We start from the raw sequence: 18438 nt of genomic DNA, 5'->3' as shown, positions 1-18438 counted from the left end.
CCACTTCACGTAACTCCAGAACCGTTCGCCCTCACCCACTTCACGTAACTCCAGAACCGTTCGCCCTCACCCACTTCAAATTCGAAACACCTCCTCCTGGTTCCAGGTCCCATCATGTTCTGATATGTTGTGTTCTGATGTCGTGTGTGTGTGCGTGTGCGTGTGCGCGTGCGCGTGTGCGTGTGTGTGTGTGTGTGTGTGTGCGTGTGTGTGTGTGTGTGTGTGTTGGTTCCAGGTCCACTCAGCAGTATCCTGGTGAACACCTACGGCTGCCGGCCCGTCATGATGATGGGAGGAGTCCTCGTTTCCATCGGCATGATCTCTGCCTCCTTCTGCAACAACGTGGTGCAGCTCTACATCTGTATCGGTGTCATAGGAGGTGGGTGGAGCTTTAGCTACATCTGTATCGGTGTCATAGGAGGTGGGTGGAGCTTTACATCTGTATCGGTGTCATAGGAGGTGGGTGGAGCTTTAGCTACATCTGTATCGGTGTCATAGGAGGTGGGTGGAGCTTTAGCTACATCTGTATCGGTGTCATAGGAGGTGGGTGGAGCTTTAGCTACATCTGTATCGGTGTCATAGGAGGTGGGTGGAGCTCTACATCTGTATCGGTGTCATAGGAGGTGGGTGGAGCTTTAGCTACATCTGTATCGGTGTCATAGGAGGTGGGTGGAGCTTTACATCTGTATCGGTGTCATAGGAGGTGGGTGGAGCTTTAGCTACATCTGTATCGGTGTCATAGGAGGTGGGTGGAGCTTTAGCTACATCTGTATCGGTGTCATAGGAGGTGGGTGGAGCTTTAGCTACATCTGTATCGGTGTCATAGGAGGTGGGTGGAGCTCTACATCTGTATCGGTGTCATAGGAGGTGGGTGGAGCTTTAGCTACATCTGTATCGGTGTCATAGGAGGTGGGTGGAGCTCTACATCTGTATCGGTGTCATAGGAGGTGGGTGGAGCTTTACATCTGTATCGGTGTCATAGGAGGTGGGTGGAGCTTTAGCTACATCTGTATCGGTGTCATAGGAGGTGGGTGGAGCTTTAGCTACATCTGTATCGGTGTCATAGGAGGTGGGTGGAGCTTTAGCTACATCTGTATCGGTGTCATAGGAGGTGGGTGGAGCTCTACATCTGTATCGGTGTCATAGGAGGTGGGTGGAGCTTTAGCTACATCTGTATCGGTGTCATAGGAGGTGGGTGGAGCTTTAGCTACATCTGTGTCGGTGTCATAGGAGGTGGGTGGAGCTTTAGCTACATCTGTATCGGTGTCATAGGAGGTGGGTGGAGCTTTAGCTACATCTGTATCGGTGTCATAGGAGGTGGGTGGAGCTTTAGCTACATCTGTATCGGTGTCATAGGAGGTGGGTGGAGCTTTAGCTACATCTGTATCGGTGTCATAGGTGGGTGGAGCTTTAGCTACATCTGTATCGGTGTCATAGGAGGTGGGTGGAGCTTTAGCTACATCTGTATCGGTGTCATAGGAGGTGGGTGGAGCTTTAGCTACATCTGTATCGGCGTCATAGGAGGTGGGTGGAGCTTTAGCTACATCTGTATCGGTGTCATAGGTGGGTGGAGCTTTAGCTACATCTGTATCAGTGTCATAGGAGGTGGGTGGAGCTTTAGCTACATCTGTATCGGTGTGATAGGAGGTAGGTTGACTGAGCTTATCGTTGTGATAGGTGGTAGCTTTAGCTACATCTGTATCAGTGTTCTAGCAGGTGGGTCGAGCTTTAGCTACATTTGTGTCAGTGATATGAGGTAGGTTGAGCTTTACCTACATCTGTCGGTGTGTGTCATTAGCTACGTCTGTGTCAGTGTGATCTGTAATAGGAGGTTAAATTTAGCTTTAGCTACATAGTGTGATATGATGAGCTTTAGCTACATAGTTTGATAGGAGGTTAGGTTGAGCTTTTGACAAGCTACATCTGTGTCAGTGTGATAGGAGGTTAAAGTTGAGCTTTAGCTACATGTGTGTGGCGTCAAAAGGCGATCTCGGCGGTAAAATAGTTAAAAAGAAAACACACATCAACTCATAATTTCTTTATAACTAAGATTTTCGCACATATTTTTAATAATCTTTTTTCCCACAGGATTGGGCTTGGCGTTCAACCTCCAGCCGGCGCTGACGATGATCGGCAAGTACTTCTTCGCCAAGCGTCCCATCGCCAACGGCCTGGCGATGGCAGGCAGCCCCGTGTTCCTCAGCACGCTGGCTCCTCTCAACCAGTACCTGTTCAACACCTTCGGCTGGAGGGGCAGCTTCTTCATCCTGGGGGGCCTGCTGCTCAACTGCTGCGTGGCGGGGGCCCTCATGAGGCCCCTGGGACCCCCGCCCTCCAAGAAGGAGCAGGAGCCGCTCGCCGTCAAGACCTCCAGCCAGAAGTTCAGCGTCTACGAGAAGGTTCATTTTCATTTAGTTTTCATTTAACACTTTCGGGGCCTTAAATTAATCTATCCATCCTATCTAGGCTGCCGGGATCGATCTATTACCTTTGGAGCATAACGCCCAAGTATTTGCAGCTTTGATTCACGAAAATCCGGCGGAAAATAGTCCCATGGTTTGTTGTTGAAGAGAAAAACATGCCTCCATTACGATGAGAAACCAAAACAGCCTGTGAGAGCCGCTGGACTGCAGTTACAACTACCGTTCACTTGCATTGAACTAATTTTCCCAGAAGCCCTAGCAGCCCAGAGCATGGCTTGATTTCCGATTTCGTCATCATAACGCGACGGCCTCGTCACCAGGTCCGCGACAAATCCGCGCTTTCTTTTTAATTATTAAAAAACGGCGAATTAAACACATTAAACAACTAGAACTGCACTCTGTCGAGTGCCTACTTGCTTGATGCACACAAGTAGTTGTACTAGCACCTACTAGTGCGCAAGCAGAGCGCGCAAGTACTATATGTCGATCAGTGTCGGGTGGATTAAAGGAAATGCCTCTATGTATATGTATATGTAATTTGTAAATTGATTAGCGGTATACTTTTGATGCGTATGTATCGTAGCAGCATATGACGTCAGGGTATAACTGGTATAACTAGCTCTTAATGATGACGTAATAAAGATGTGGATTAAAGGACCCAATGCCAGGGTGTAATTGGTTTTCGATGGTGACGTAATGACGATATGTTTTAGTGTCGGGAGGATTAAAGGTAATGCCCCTATGTATACATGTATGTAATCTGACACCACTGCCATATCAAGCACAAGTAGTCATTACGTCATGCGCTGGCACGGCGCATCGCCCTGGCCGAAAACTATTACTTTGCGCAAGTAAATAGCGGGTGTTACGCGCGATAAAACCTTGGCAATACGCTATCGAGGGATTCATTAATGCTGGCGTGAATTGGGTTAAACATTTTGTTTTCTAATTTATGGAATCTCGTAGTTTTCCTTTCTTTATCTAAGCGTTTGTTTGGACCCTCTTCAGGTGAACAAGTACCTGGACCTGTCTCTGTTCAAGCACCGAGGCTTCCTCATCTACCTGTCGGGAAACTGCATCATGTTCCTGGGCTTCTTCGCGCCCATCGTGTTCCTGGCCGCCTACGCCAAGGACATGGGCGTGGACGAGTACCAGGCGGCCTTCCTCCTGTCCATCCTGGCCTTCACCGACATGGTGGCCAGGCCCTCCATGGGGCTCTTCGCCAACTCCAGGTAGGCTAGGGCGGACATGGAGGCCCTCCATGGGGCTCTTCACTAACTCCAGGTAGGCTAGGGGGGACATGGTGGCCCTCCATGGGGCTCTTCGCTAACTCCAGGTAGGCTAGGGGGGACATGGTGGCCCTCCATGGGGCTCTTCGCTAACTCCAGGTAGGCTAGGGGGAACATGGTGGCCCTCCATGGGGCTCTTCACTAACTCCAGGTAGGCTAGGGGGGGCATGGAGGCCCTCCATGGGGCTCTTCACTAACTCCAGGTAGGCTAGGGGGGACATGGAGGCCCTCCATGGGGCTCTTCACTAACTCCAGGTAGGCTAGGGGGGACATGGTGGCCCTCCATGGGGCTCTTCACTAACTCCAGGTAGGCTAGGGGGGACATGGTGGCCCTCCATGGGGCTCTTCGCTAACTCCAGGTAGGCTAGGGGGGACATGGTGGCCCTCCATGGGGCTCTTCACTAACTCCAGGTAGGCTAGGGGGGACATGGAGGCCCTCCATGGGGCTCTTCACTAACTCCAGGTAGGCTAGGGGGGACATGGAGGCCCTCCATGGGGCTCTTCGCTAACTCCAGGTAGGCTAGGGGGGACATGGTGACCCTCCATGGGGCTCTTCACTAACTCCAGGTAGGCTAGGGGGGACATGGAGGCCCTCCATGGGGCTCTTCACTAACTCCAGGTAGGCTAGGGGGGACATGGTGGCCCTCCATGGGGCTCTTCACTAACTCCAGGTAGGCTAGGGGGGACATGGTGGCCCTCCATGGGGCTCTTCACTAACTCCAGGTAGGCTAGGGGGGACATGGTGACCCTCCATGGGGCTCTTCACTAACTCCAGGTAGGCTAGGGGGGACATGGAGGCCCTCCATGGGGCTCTTCACTAACTCTAGGTAGGCTAGGGGGACATGGTGACCCTCCATGGGGCTCTTCACTAACTCCAGGTAGGCTAGGGGGGACATGGAGGCCCTCCATGGGGCTCTTCACTAACTCCAGGTAGGCTAGGGGGGACATGGAGGCCCTCTTCGCCAACTCCAAGAGTAAAATGCATTGGACAGCCAACTTTTCTTCCATTAATTGTTGGATTATATCACCATATCCCCCCCCCCCTCCTCCATACCCCCCCCAGGTGGATCCGTCCCAGGATCCAGTACTTCTTCAGCTTCGCGGTCCTCTACAACGGGGTGTGTCACATGCTGTGTCCGCTGGCCGACACCTACACGGGCCTGGTGGTCTACGCCGTGTTCTTCGGCTTCGCCTTCGGCATGGTCAGCTCCGTGCTGTTCGAGACCCTCATGGACCTGGTGGGAGCCCCGAGGTTCTCCAGCGCCGTGGGGCTGACCACCATCGTGGAGTGCTGCCCGGTGCTGCTGGGCCCACCGCTCGCAGGTATATATGCCTTCTTACTGTTTTGAGGGGCGGCTGGCGCCCTCCCTCCTATATGCCCAGCTTTGTGTGTTTGTGTGTGCACCCCATAGAGCGTCGCAGTCCCGCCCCCTTTCATGACAATGAGAGCCCCGGGAAAAGAATTCCCCGTTAATTTTCCTCGTAGACTTTTCGAAAAGTATTTATTTAAAGACGTTTACGCCGCACAACTCGAGTTGTGACAAATCATGACAACAAACACAATCTGTTGTACAATCTGTTGTATTGTGTTTTTATATGGACATAGTGTTGGGTGCTGGCACATATGCACACATTGCATCAACGCATGGTGCTGTGTGCTGGCACACACACTCTGTCTTTCTTTTATCTGTATTGTATTGCATTGTATTGTACTGTATGTGTCATTGTATGTTTAGTTTTACTACCATTTTAAGAGCCTGCTCAGGGACTACAGATGTAAATTAGCTTCTGGCTAACTCTGGCACATTTACATGAAAGTGAAAACTGAAATGTTGATTAATGAGCATTGTCCCTGTCAAACAAATAAATGAATAAAAATAAATGTTTGGGACCGATCAAATAATTAGAAAGAAGAAAAAAAGGCAGGATACAAACACTGTTTGTTTTGTTTTTCTTCTAACAAATTATTTGATCGTCCCCAAAACATTGTGTTTATTGTCATGATTTGTCACAACTCCAGTTGTCTTTGTCCGCGACGTAAACATCTTTAAATAAATATTTTTTGAAAAGTCTATGAGGAAAATTAACGGGATTCTCGTTGTCATGAAAGGGACGCTCTATCGCGATGATTTGATTGGCTGAGCACCCCATAGCGATGAATTGATTGGCTGAGGACCCCATAGTGATGATTTGATAGGCTGAGCACCACATAGCGATGATTTGATAGGCTGAGCACCACATAGCGATGATTTGATAGGCTGAGCACCCCATAGGGATGATTTGATAGGCTGAGCACCTCATAGGGATGATTTGATAGGCTGAGCACCACATAGGGATGATTTGATTGGCTGAGCACCACATAGAGATGATTTGATAGGCTGAGCACCACATAGAGATGATTTGATAGGCTGAGCACCACATAGCGATGATTTGATAGGCTGAGCACCCCATAGAGATGATTTGATAGGCTGAGCACCACATAGAGATGATTTGATAGGCTGAGCACCACATAGAGATGATTTGATAGGCTGAGCACCTCATAGGGATGATTTGATAGGCTGAGCACCACATAGGGATGATTTGATTGGCTGAGCACCACATAGTGATGATTTGATTGGCTGAGCACCACATAGCGATGATTTGATAGGCTGAGCACCCCATAGAGATGATTTGATAGGCTGAGCACCCCATAGAGATGATTTGATAGGCTGAGCACCACATAGAGATGATTTGATAGGCTGAGCACCCCATAGAGATGATTTGATAGGCTGAGCACCTCATAGGGATAAAAAGTGAGGACACAAATGGTGATTGGTCGTAATGAGATGCTGTATGTGATGATAAGAGCGCTGCTCACTTCACACAGGTGTGATTTTTATTTACATATTTTATGTAACCTTTATTTAACCAGTAAAAACACAGAGAGACAGAGTCTGTTTGTCAAGTTGGAACTGGCCAAGAGGCAGAAATAAAAGTACACTTCAATACTACATCGTACATTTATTTATGATAAATTCCTGTTCTGTTCTTTGTCTATATAGAAGTGTCTATTTGTACGTCTCTAAATGTTTTGATGAATTGAACAAGGTGGACCCTCTTGTAAACAAGTGTAATGCTTAATTGGGTCGTCCACTCACAGTTAACAGTCTTTGTATTGAGTTTGTGCTTGAAATGTGCTGTAATTCTGCAAACTGTTAATAAATATTTCAATCAATCAATCAAAAAACATGTCGATTTACAGAACAGACAATAAATAATTCACCCATAAAGTACCCATAAAATACAATCTTGTTTCAGCATGAACCCGAGCATAACATGACTTGTCTTTTAGTTCTACTGGATCTCTTCTCCACTAGTCCCTCCCTGACATTTAGTTCTACTGGATCTCTTCTCCACTAGTCCCTCCCTGACATTTAGTTCTACTGGATCTCTTCTCCACTAGTCCCTCCCTGACATTTAGTTCTACTGGATCTCTTCTCCACTAGTCCCTCCCTGACATTTAGTTCTACTGGATCTCTTCTCCACTAGTCCCTCCCTGACATTTAGTTCTACTGGATCTCTTCTCCACTAGTCCCTCTCTGACATTTAGTTCTACTGGATCTCTTCTCCACTAGTCCCTCCCTGACATTTAGTTCTACTGGATCTCTTCTCCACTAGTCCCTCCCTGACATTTAGTTCTACTGGATCTCTTCTCCACTAGTCCCTCCCTGACATTTAGTTCTACTGGATCTCTTCTCCACTAGTCCCTCCCTGACATTTAGTTCTACTGGATCTCTTCTCCACTAGTCCCTACCTGACATTTAGTTCTACTGGATCTCTTCTCCACTAGTCCCTCCCTGACATTTAGTTCTACTGGATCTCTTCTCCACTAGTCCCTCCCTGACATTTAGTTCTACTGGATCTCTTCTCCACTAGTCCCTCCCTGACATTTAGTTCTACTGGATCTCTTCTCCACTAGTCCCTCCCTGACATTTAGTTCTACTGGATCTCTTCTCCACTAGTCCCTCTCTGACATTTAGTTCTACTGGATCTCTTCTCCACTAGTCCCTCCCTGACATTTAGTTCTACTGGATCTCTTCTCCACTAGTCCCTCCCTGACATTTAGTTCTACTGGATCTCTTCTCCACTAGTCCCTCCCTGACATTTAGTTCTACTGGATCTCTTCTCCACTAGTCCCTCCCTGACATTTAGTTCTACTGGATCTCTTCTCCACTAGTCCCTCCCTGACATTTAGTTCTACTGGATCTCTTCTCCACTAGTCCCTCCCTGACATTTAGTTCTACTGGATCTCTTCTCCACTAGTCCCTCCCTGACATTTAGTTCTACTGGATCTCTTCTCCACTAGTCCCTCTCTGACATTTAGTTCTACTGGATCTCTTCTCCACTAGTCCCTCCCTGACATTTAGTTCTACTGGATCTCTTCTCCACTAGTCCCTCCCTGACATTTAGTTCTACTGGATCTCTTCTCCACTAGTCCCTCCCTGACATTTAGTTCTACTGGATCTCTTCTCCACTAGTCCCTCCCTGACATTTAGTTCTACTGGATCTCTTCTCCACTAGTCCCTCCCTGACATTTAGTTCTACTGGATCTCTTCTCCACTAGTCCCTCTCTGACATTTAGTTCTACTGGATCTCTTCTCCACTAGTCCCTCCCTGACATTTAGTTCTACTGGATCTCTTCTCCACTAGTCCCTCCCTGACATTTAGTTCTACTGGATCTCTTCTCCACTAGTCCCTCCCTGACATTTAGTTCTACTGGATCTCTTCTCCACTAGTCCCTCCCTGACATTTAGTTCTACTGGATCTCTTCTCCACTAGTCCCTCCCTGACATTTAGTTCTACTGGATCTCTTCTCCACTAGTCCCTCTCTGACATTTAGTTCTACTGGATCTCTTCTCCACTAGTCCCTCCCTGACATTTAGTTCTACTGGATCTCTTCTCCACTAGTCCCTCTCTGACATTTAGTTCTACTGGATCTCTTCTCCACTAGTCCCTCCCTGACATTTAGTTCTACTGGATCTCTTCTCCACTAGTCCCTCCCTGACATTTAGTTCTACTGGATCTCTTCTCCACTAGTCCCTCCTTGACATTTAGTTCTACTGGATCTCTTCTCCACTAGTCCCTCCCTGACATTTAGTTCTACTGGATCTCTTCTCCACTAGTCCCTCCCTGACATTTTACTTTAGTTTTTTATCTGTCGACAAAACTGTCAATATATTTAGTCTTAGTTTTAGTCGTCGTAGCTTAGATTTTATTTAGTTTTCGTCAGTGAAAAAAGGTAGTCTATTAACATTTTTGGTCATAGTTTTAGTCGATGAAATCAACACTGCTGAGCTCTATGGTCACTGACAGCTTCACCTCTAATTCAAGAAACTTACATTGTGACTAATTCTCAATGCAATTCATAGCATCTCAACTCAACTCAACTGAACTAATTGAGTGTGCTCTCAGTCAGACACAGTTAAAAATAGATTCACATCTTGTCTTAACCCATTTAGACCTGAGGCCAATTCTAACAAAAAGAAGGCTTCTAAATCCTAACCGTTTTCTGAAAAACCTATGTTTCTATATCAGTGGTGCTCAAACATTTTCATGACAAGGACCCCCAAAAATATATGTCATTGGCCGCCGACCCCCATCTGAAAATATGTTGTTCCAGGGACCCCCCCCCCCCCCCAGAAGCAAAGATTAGAGTTAAAAAACGTTCGCTCTGAAAGAATATAATATTCAAAGATATCCACCATTTTCACAATTTTTCCAAAGTAGCAGATCTACAAGCTCGTAGTGCGGCATTCAGTGCCGCGCTACGAGCTTGTAGATCTGCTATTTTTCAATAGTTAAAGCATAACATAATGCTTAAAACAGGCTAAACGGGATCATTGATAAGGTATCAAAGTAATTCAATATTGACACAAGACATTTACAAACTAATCTTACCTCAAAGTTCTCATAATGGCATCGAGCGTGAACTACTTCCACTGAATAGTCACGTAGGCTTTCACAATTTAAAAATAAGTTTTTTACAATTTAGGCATTTAGCAGACGCTCTTATAATCCAGAGCGATTTACAGTAAGCAAGAACAACACATGGCGATCATGTACATCATATACATAACAATACAACAATACAACAATAGTCATTCATAAGCTAAGAACCTAACATCCGTCTAACAGTGGAATATCAAACAGAACTGCACTCACTCCCAATCTCCCGCCGTGGTCTGAAAACCCACCTCTTCAGACTCCATCATAGGCCCGTTTTTTGATGAATTGAACAAGGTGGACCCTCTTGTAAACAAGTGTAATGCTTAATTGGGTCGTCCACTCACAGTTAACAGCCTTTGTATTGAGTTTGTGCTTGAAATGTACTGTAATTCTGCAAACTGTTAATACAATTTTCAATCAATCAATCAAGCAGTTACCCTATACCCCCTTAGATAGAACTTTATGTAGACTTAGATAGCATTTTATACAGACTTATAGCATGTTATGTAGACCGCACTAGAATTGCATTGTATGTAGTCATAGCACTTTATAGTATATATGTATGATATATACTATACTGTAGCTATTTATAGTTTCATGATATAGATATTCCACTGTTACATTCCTAGCTTACGCATGTTTCATGATAAATACTCTTTATGTATGTGATGTATTCCCATGCTTTTTTGTTCTTGCTTAATGTAAGTCGCTCTGGATTAAGAGCGTCTGCTAAATGCCTACATTGTAAATTGTGAATATCTGTATAATGATACTATGCGTTTTTGTCGTTTTCTCCCGTACAGGCAAACTGGTCGACGTCACCAAGAACTACAAGTACATGTACTTCTGCTGCGGCGTCATCGTCACCGTGGCCAGCGTGTGGCTCTTCATCGGAAACTTCATCAACTACCGCCTGCTGGACCGCGAGCGCAAGCACGAGGCGGTGAGGTACAAGCAGGCGGACACGGAGGACGCTGTGCACGTCCGCACGGACACGGAAACACCTCTGTCCTCCCCTGAGGAACGCAAGGAGGCCATGCAGCACGAGACCAACATCTAGTCGTTCCCCTCTCCTTGGGGTCGGGGGTCACACCTCATCTACAACAGCCAGAGGAGCGAGCGTTCCCACCATGGCGATATATCGCCCGAAAAAAAACTGTCCCGATGATGGAGCATCGCCCGTTTGTTGTTGTTGTTGTTGCGACGTATCAAATAACCAATAAATAGTTTAGCGTGTAGATCTCTCACCCAATGAAAAGTGTTTGTGAGGCCGCGGTCGAAACCTGCTCGCTCAAATAGAGAGACTCTGCGAGCCAATAGGACGACGCTGCACGCTCGCCGTACGTCAGGACAGGTCTCGTTGGAAAAAACCCAACGTGTATTCTAATGAGATTTCATCGCTCGCTTGCATTGCTGGCAGAGCGTCAAATGAAACCAAATGGACCCGTACGGGTCCATTTGGTTTCATTTGACGCTCTGCCAGTGTAGATGAGGTGTCAGGCCAACCACTACTACTACTACTACTACTACTACTACTACTACTACTACTACTACTACTACTGCTGCTGCTGCTGCTGCTGTGATCAAACCAAACTCTGAGTCTAGAGGCGTCCATCCTCCTGGGTCTTCATCCAGGGCTCTCTGCGAAGGGTCTTCATCCAGGGCTCTCTGCGAAGGGTCTTCATCCAGGGCTCTCTGCAAAGGGTCTTCATCCAGGGCTCTCTGCAAAGGGTCTTCATCCAGGGCTCTCTGCAAAGGGTCTTCATCCAGGGCTCTCTGCAAAGGGTCTTCATCCAGGGCTCTCTGCAAAGGGTCTTCATCCAGGGCTCTCTGCAAAGGGTCTTCATCCAGGGCTCTCTGCGAAGGGTCTTCATCCAGGGCTCTCTGCAAAGGGTCTTCATCCAGGGCTCTCTGCAAAGGGTCTTCATCCAGGGCTCTCTGCAAAGGGTCTTCATCCAGGGCTCTCTGCAAAGGGTCTTCATCCAGGGCTCTCTGCAAAGGGTCTTCGTCCAGGGCTCTCTGCAAAGGGTCTTCATCCAGGGCTCTCTGCAAAGGGTCTTCATCCAGGGCTCTCTGCAAAGGGTCTTCATCCAAGGCTCTCTGCAAAGGGTCTTCATCCAGGGCTCTCTGCAAAGGGTCTTCATCCAGGGCTCTCTGCAAAGGGTCTTCGTCCAGGGCTCTCTGCAAAGGGTCTTCGTCCAGGGCTCTCTGCGAAGGGTCTTCTGCACTTCTTCAACAACGCTGGTCTAACTGCCAAAAAGTAACAAGTGTGTTATTTATTATAGTAAAACGACACTGTGAGTCAGATCTGTCTTCTGAAAGGGGCGACCAGTACACCGCCCAACGCCCATTGGACTACTTACTTAGTTGCAAAAATACCAGGTGTTGCCGTGTAGCGATAATGCACGGGTGGAAGGTTTCGTTCGTTGGGTGGAGAATGACAGACCGTCACGGTGACGATACACCCTAACGGTCTGCATGCGGAGCGGGATACGGTGTTAGTAGCGTATCGTACTGTATGTTTTTTTGTTTTGTATTTAGCCTGTGCCACAGAAACCCGAAGCGCCAGCGAACACATCCATCTGTTCCGATCGAGGCTCCCGATGTTCAACAAGTCGACGTACAGAGCGACGTGGCACTGTGCGGATACGTATTATATCTGGATAGGAAGCGCGTGCTCTGAGACGGGAAGATCACAGCTTTGATCCTCACGACATTACTGTTATTAATGCACATCCAAAAAGGGACAGATGAAGTTACGGCTGGTGGCAAATAGCTGACATTACTGTTAATGCGAATCCAAAAAGGGACAGATGCGGTTGGCGGCTGGTGGCTCTTGGTGCCCACATGGTATTAATGCTGTCGCTCTGAGCTCTGTGTATCAGAGCTGGGAAATATATAGACATATTGTGATGATGATAGTATTATATATATCCATATTATGTCAAACTTTTCTTTTACTTTTTTTTTTTGCAGTGACACCTTTTTTTTTTTTTCGCACATTTTTGAAAGTATACGGTTGGACTTATAAAACCAAATAAGGACAACCTACAGTATGTGTCATATTAAAATCCCAGAGCGTTATCTGGTCTGGAATCTCGATATACTGTATGTGGCCAAATTTGACTGAGGGACTGCCATTGGATCTTTTTTTTAATTTTCGTTTTGTCATGTCATGTGAAAGCAGGGAATCATAGCTTCAACTTGACATATTGGTTGTTCAGTTTGACCCAGCAGTTTTGGAGATATGGCTTATAGAGTAATGTCTTGCAGAGAAACAGCAAGTTGAGAAAACAGACTTGAAAGGTTCACTTCTGTGGACACCTAGCTACATAATAATAATAATAATTCATATTTACATGTCGATTTCAGTTCTGAGATTTATTTCAGACATGCTCTAGTTATGTGAAGAGTCTGCCTGTGCTATTAACTCATTTTGGATAAAAATATAAATACATGTAGTTTTTCTCCTCTGGTGAAAAGCTGGAGGTTGCACGATGGCAGCCCCTCAGTCAAATGTGGTCACATATATCAGTAGGCCTACAGCATAATGCCTACAGCAGGGGTGCCCACGCTTTTTTGACTTGAGAGCTACTTTCAAAATGACCCGCTCAACAAGATCCACCCATCAAAAAAGTATTCTTCCATTGCTGAAAACAAGAGGGGGGGGGGGGGGGGGGGGGAGGTGGTGATGGAATTGGAATGGTTTTCTTGTATATACAGTAACTTCGTAATGCTACTGACGTTTGTGCGCTACTAACATTATTGAAAACGGAGTGCTTTGTGGGTTTCAGCTGACGGGACTGTCAGCTGAAACCCACAAAGCACTCCGTTTTCAATTTCTTGTGATGTCAATCACGTCAAGTCAACGTAATTCAAGTGGCAGATGCCATTTAAAGAAATATATTTAAATGATATATTTTTAGGGGCCATGTCATGTGATCTACCTGCACACCCTTTGGCCTGACTCACACCTTCGCATCTAGCATACAACATTGTTGGATGCTAGATGCATGAGACTTGTTTACTGATGCAAGCTCGCAATATATTTCCAATGGAAGTCACATGGTTTGACACAACATTTGTGTTGTATGGCTTTCGGCTGTGTTTCGACTGCCCCCCCCACCCCCTCATACAACACAAATGTTGTGTCAAACCATGTGACTCCCATTGGAAATGCATTGTGAGCTTGCATCAGTCAATAAGTCTCATGCATCAGCCATACATCAATCTGTTGTGATGGTGTGAGTCAGCCCTTTTATAGTGATCTACTGGTAGATCACGATCTACCTTTTGGGCACCCCTGGCCTACAGTATACTGCCCGCCCCTCACCGTATACAGAATGTTGTGAAAACGTCTCACTTTAAACCCACTTTAGATCAAGATACTAAACCGTGGTAGTATAACTACTAAACATATTGCACCTTTTGCAATGTTTGCTGCATTCATGTATCGTTAAAAAAGGCCATACTTCACCTCATAGGTAATTATTTAACAATCTGATGCAATTCAATTAATTCCATTGAGGATGAATGTAGTGGGGGGGGGGCTTAATTTTTTAACTAAGCATTATGTTATACTTTAGCTATTGAAAAATAGCAGATCTACAAGCTCATAGCGCGGTAGGTCTGCTATTTTTGAAAAATCATAAAAAAATGCGGAACAAATCTTTGAATATATATATTATTTCAGAGCGAACGTTTTTTTTATTTCGACGTCAGGCCAAAATGGGTTAACGATGTACAACATGACCAAAACCATCGGCGCCCGCGCGGCGTGCATTAAGTGTTCGTTTTGTTTCTCGTACCAAAATCTAGAGCCCATGAGCAATATTCTATTCTATAGTCTTTGTAATGTCTTCACGTTGATTCATGCACCTATATTTATATACATACAGGGAAACACATTTTTGTTCTGGTCAGTATAAAAGTCTGAGAATGTGGCGTGTGAGACAATGCCTTAAGTGTAAAAGAAGGTGAATACTTGTAAGTATTATACACACACACAAGCACGCACGCGCGCGCACACACACACACGCGTGCACATACACACACACACACACACACACACACACACACACACACGTGTAGTATGTTCCTGGATCTTTCTAATCACGTATTATTCATATTACTAACTAAAACTAAACCACCTGTATCGTATTAAACTAAACCACCTGTATCGTATTAAACTAAACCACCTGTATCGTATTAAGTCTAACCACTAACCACGTTCACTTAAAGTAAGATCCATGCAAATATATTTAATGACTTGAATGTGGAACCTTAACAGTGGCGTGCACAGATAGACACTAGGGGGTGCTAGAGCACCACCTGCCCTTTGCCCTCTGGACAGCAATGTGCCCTTTTGATCAGTGTAGGCCTACAGTATGTGGACCATGGTGACATTGATCAGTGTAGGCCTACAGTATGTGGACCATGGTGACATTGATCAATTCTTGATAAAAAGAAAAGCTTCTAATATAATATTTATGCCCCAAAATCTATCAATCTCACACTATTAAGGCAACCGGCCGGTTCCACGCGCTGCACAAGGTGCCCTTGAGCACCTGCCCCTCTAAATGTCTGTGCACGCCACTGAACCTTAAAGGAGCATTCAGTGATTTGGGTGATTTGGAAAACCACCCAGTCCGCCCCGATAACAAAATGTGCACATGCACGCTCTACAGTGGGGGGAAGTGCAACAGGCCAACAGCACGTGCACCAAGGCCCGCTCCCACGCGATCATGATTGGAGGAAGGCCCCTCTCATCCTGATTGGATGAAGGCTTTGCCACCCGCCACCAAAACTGAAACTAGGGTTTTTTGACCCCAGGGGCTCACTGGGGACAGGGAGGAACTCCTTATATGGTCAGCACACTCTATAGTAGGGAGGATTATCCAGAAAAAAAGAAAAAATAAGTGATATTTGAATGAAGTCAAATCACTGAATATACCTTTAACACTAGTAAAATACTAACACCATGTATGCACTTAGAGCTTTGTTGATCCCATGAAGACAATTACTAATATTAATAAATTACTAATATTAATAAATTGATGATGCACTTGATTTAAAAGCCTATTTTACATTTCAGTTGTATCTATTGAGCAATATGCAATATTAACAATCAATTCTTAGAAAAGAAAATTAGTTCTCCGTCCGTCTGTGAAATCCATCTGCTGTTGGCGTTCTTGAGGGTTTTGTTGTTTCGAGACCAGGTCTAGATCGCACCCTCATCATATTATTATGTTTGAGCCAAATTGGTCTTAAATGACACTTCTCTCAAACTCCTTTCCAAATCTAATTTAACCACTTAAAGGGATTGTGACATAAAAAAACGTTTTTGTAATTTGTCTTATTTGTTTTTGTTTTGTTTTCTGAGCTCAATTGCACCCAAAAAACCTGACCTTTTAACATTCAGTAGATTGTCTGTGGTCTGGGGGGATTTCTGGCTCAAACAAGTGCTCTGATGTTCCTGCTGTTTGTGATGTCACAGCCCATATATGTCAATGGGATTCGCCAGCAGATGTCACTGTTTTCCACTGTTTTGCCTGTTTTCATTGCAGCTCAAAAGGCTTCCAAACCCCAGAGAAAACTCCAGACCACAGAAAATCCACTGAATGTTCAAAGTCCAGGTTTTTTTTTGGGTGTAAATTAGGTCATAAAACCTAAAAGAAAAACGAGAAATAAATGAAAATTAATGTCAGGAAACCTTTAAGCCCTTTAATAGTGAGATGGATCTCTACCTTCTGTCTACACCAAATAATCTCTTGGCCAAAAATAGCCGATCTACAAGCTCTTATAGCCGATCTACAAGCTCGTAGATGTGCTGTTTCTGGCCAATATCCTCCTCCAGAATGTAGGATGTTGGGGTTCAAAGTGGAACAACGAACAAAAGTGTTTTTTATTTGTCTTCTTTAGTGGCACAGTTGGGTTTGTGCTTGTATCACCGCTGTTAGTTTATTTATAAACGACACTGTGTGTTTGGCCTACATTTCAAATGGATATTTATATGTATGCCGCTAATGGTGTATTGTGGGTAATGTAGTTGTGAAAGAGTAGTTGTGCACAGTTCTTCTAACACTCACTGAATGTACTGTGGAATTCTGGGGTTGAATTTGTCTTAATCATTTTGTTCGTCTTGGATCTCGAAGCGGTCTTGGTCTTGACTCGTACGTAGTCTAAGTTGTCTTGACTATAACAGTTTTAATCTATGGATCTATGGACCGGTCTAGACCGTCTTAATCTATGGACAATCTATTTGGTCAGGAATTTAATTTCCCCCCCACCCACCCTTCCATCTGCTGTATTAAAGTCACAAACTGTTCCGCACTGCCTACCAGCATTTCACACAGATTTTTTAATTTATGTAATTTTGTTTCAATGTAATAGCTGTGAGCATTTTGGATGACTTGTTAGCTTCCTTTTGATTTCTTTGCACACTTTTTTTTGTCCACTTTTGTAAACGGGGTAAAAAAAAAAGCTAAATGTAAATGCACTTGATGTGTGAGGGAATGTACACTTTAAACAACACTGCCCTCTGCTGGTTCCAACATGTCTAGACCAAAAGATGAAACCAAGCTTCCCCTCAAGTTGTCTTTTTAGTTTTCAATGTCAAAATAGTTTCTGAAGTTTCAGTTTAGTTCATGTTGGCTCTTATTTTACACTAATTAACAGCTGTGTCGTCTATGGGGAGTTGTGAACTTGTTTCTTTAATGTTTTCAGCGTGTATGCTTATTATAACACAGTTTGAAAGACCTGGGCATCGTAATACTTTGGATGGAAATTAATAATTTCAACTCATACGGTAAAACAGTGTATTTGGGTCTAAAAGTAAAACATTGATCCATAAAATCAGACTCGTTCAATCATTGCTAAAGATGCTGATCCAGGATTTGTGAATTAATGGCTAGTGTTTTTTGTTTGTTATTTTTGGAGGGTTTTTGCGCCTAAGCGTACCGTAACTATATTCCCTGCTGAAGCCATTAACAGCTAACCTGACTCCGCCAGATGGGGCAGCAGAGAGTACACTGGTACTCTGCTGCCCCATCTGGCGGAGTCTGTATTAAGTATAATATTATATAGTTCATATAAAAGTAGCTGATCTATAAGCTCAACGCTGTACAAAGAAGTGCCCGTTGTAAGCGTGTAGATCTGCAGTTTCTGCTGTTTTCGGAAATGTGTTAATTAAGAAATGGGGGAAATGATTGAGAACAAAAATTATTTAACGTTTTTGATTTGTGCCACGAATGCTTCTCTAATACTAGTATTTACTTGGACGAAAATTACTATGCGTTAAAAAAAAAACTGCTAATGCCGATGATTGTGTTAAAATGTGATTTTAATGTCGTCTTTTATTTAAGCATTATGTTATGCTTTAGCTATTGGAAAATAGCAGATCTACAAGCTCGTAGAGCTTGTAGGTCTGCTATTTTTGAAGAATCAGGAAAAGTGACATGAAAGTGTTTGAGAACGACTGACATAGAAACGTAGCTTTTTCAAGAGAACAGTCAGGATTTAGAAGACATTTGTAGAATCGTTCCCAGGTCAAAATGGGTTAAAGGACCAAAAGTGTAATAAACGGATAGCCATTTAACTCCCCCTGAAGACATGATGAGGGTTGATTTGATGCTGTGTTGCACCGTCAGCCTTATCAATAAGGTGGTCGCACACTGGACACGTTCTTTTGGAAAACCGACAGAAAAAAACGCTGCTAAAAATCCGAAAACGCGTCGTCCAGT

General features: G+C 44.8%; 1 protein-coding gene and 1 long non-coding RNA gene across 2 annotated transcripts in view; one reads left to right on the top strand and one right to left on the bottom strand.

Moving 5' to 3' along the window:
- LOC306916642 (monocarboxylate transporter 2) overlaps nucleotides 1-11094 on the top strand; it is a 59929-nt gene extending 48835 nt beyond the window's left edge. Inside the window, exons 3-7 of the mRNA XM_079494617.1 lie at nucleotides 236-379; nucleotides 2089-2399; nucleotides 3432-3655; nucleotides 4776-5035; nucleotides 10501-11094. Coding sequence (XP_079350743.1) covers nucleotides 236-379; nucleotides 2089-2399; nucleotides 3432-3655; nucleotides 4776-5035; nucleotides 10501-10757 — 1196 coding nt within the window. The 3' untranslated portion in view covers nucleotides 10758-11094. The remainder of the gene's footprint in view (nucleotides 1-235; nucleotides 380-2088; nucleotides 2400-3431; nucleotides 3656-4775; nucleotides 5036-10500) is intronic.
- Nucleotides 1-18438, bottom strand: part of LOC306916647 — a 571903-nt gene that overhangs the window by 410015 nt on the left and 143450 nt on the right. The window lies entirely within an intron of this gene.

Source organism: Electrona antarctica, assembly GCF_951216825.1.
Source record: "Electrona antarctica genome assembly, chromosome: 23".
Taxonomy (NCBI): Eukaryota; Metazoa; Chordata; class Actinopteri; order Myctophiformes; family Myctophidae; genus Electrona; species Electrona antarctica.
This window is presented reverse-complemented; position numbering and strand designations above follow the sequence as displayed.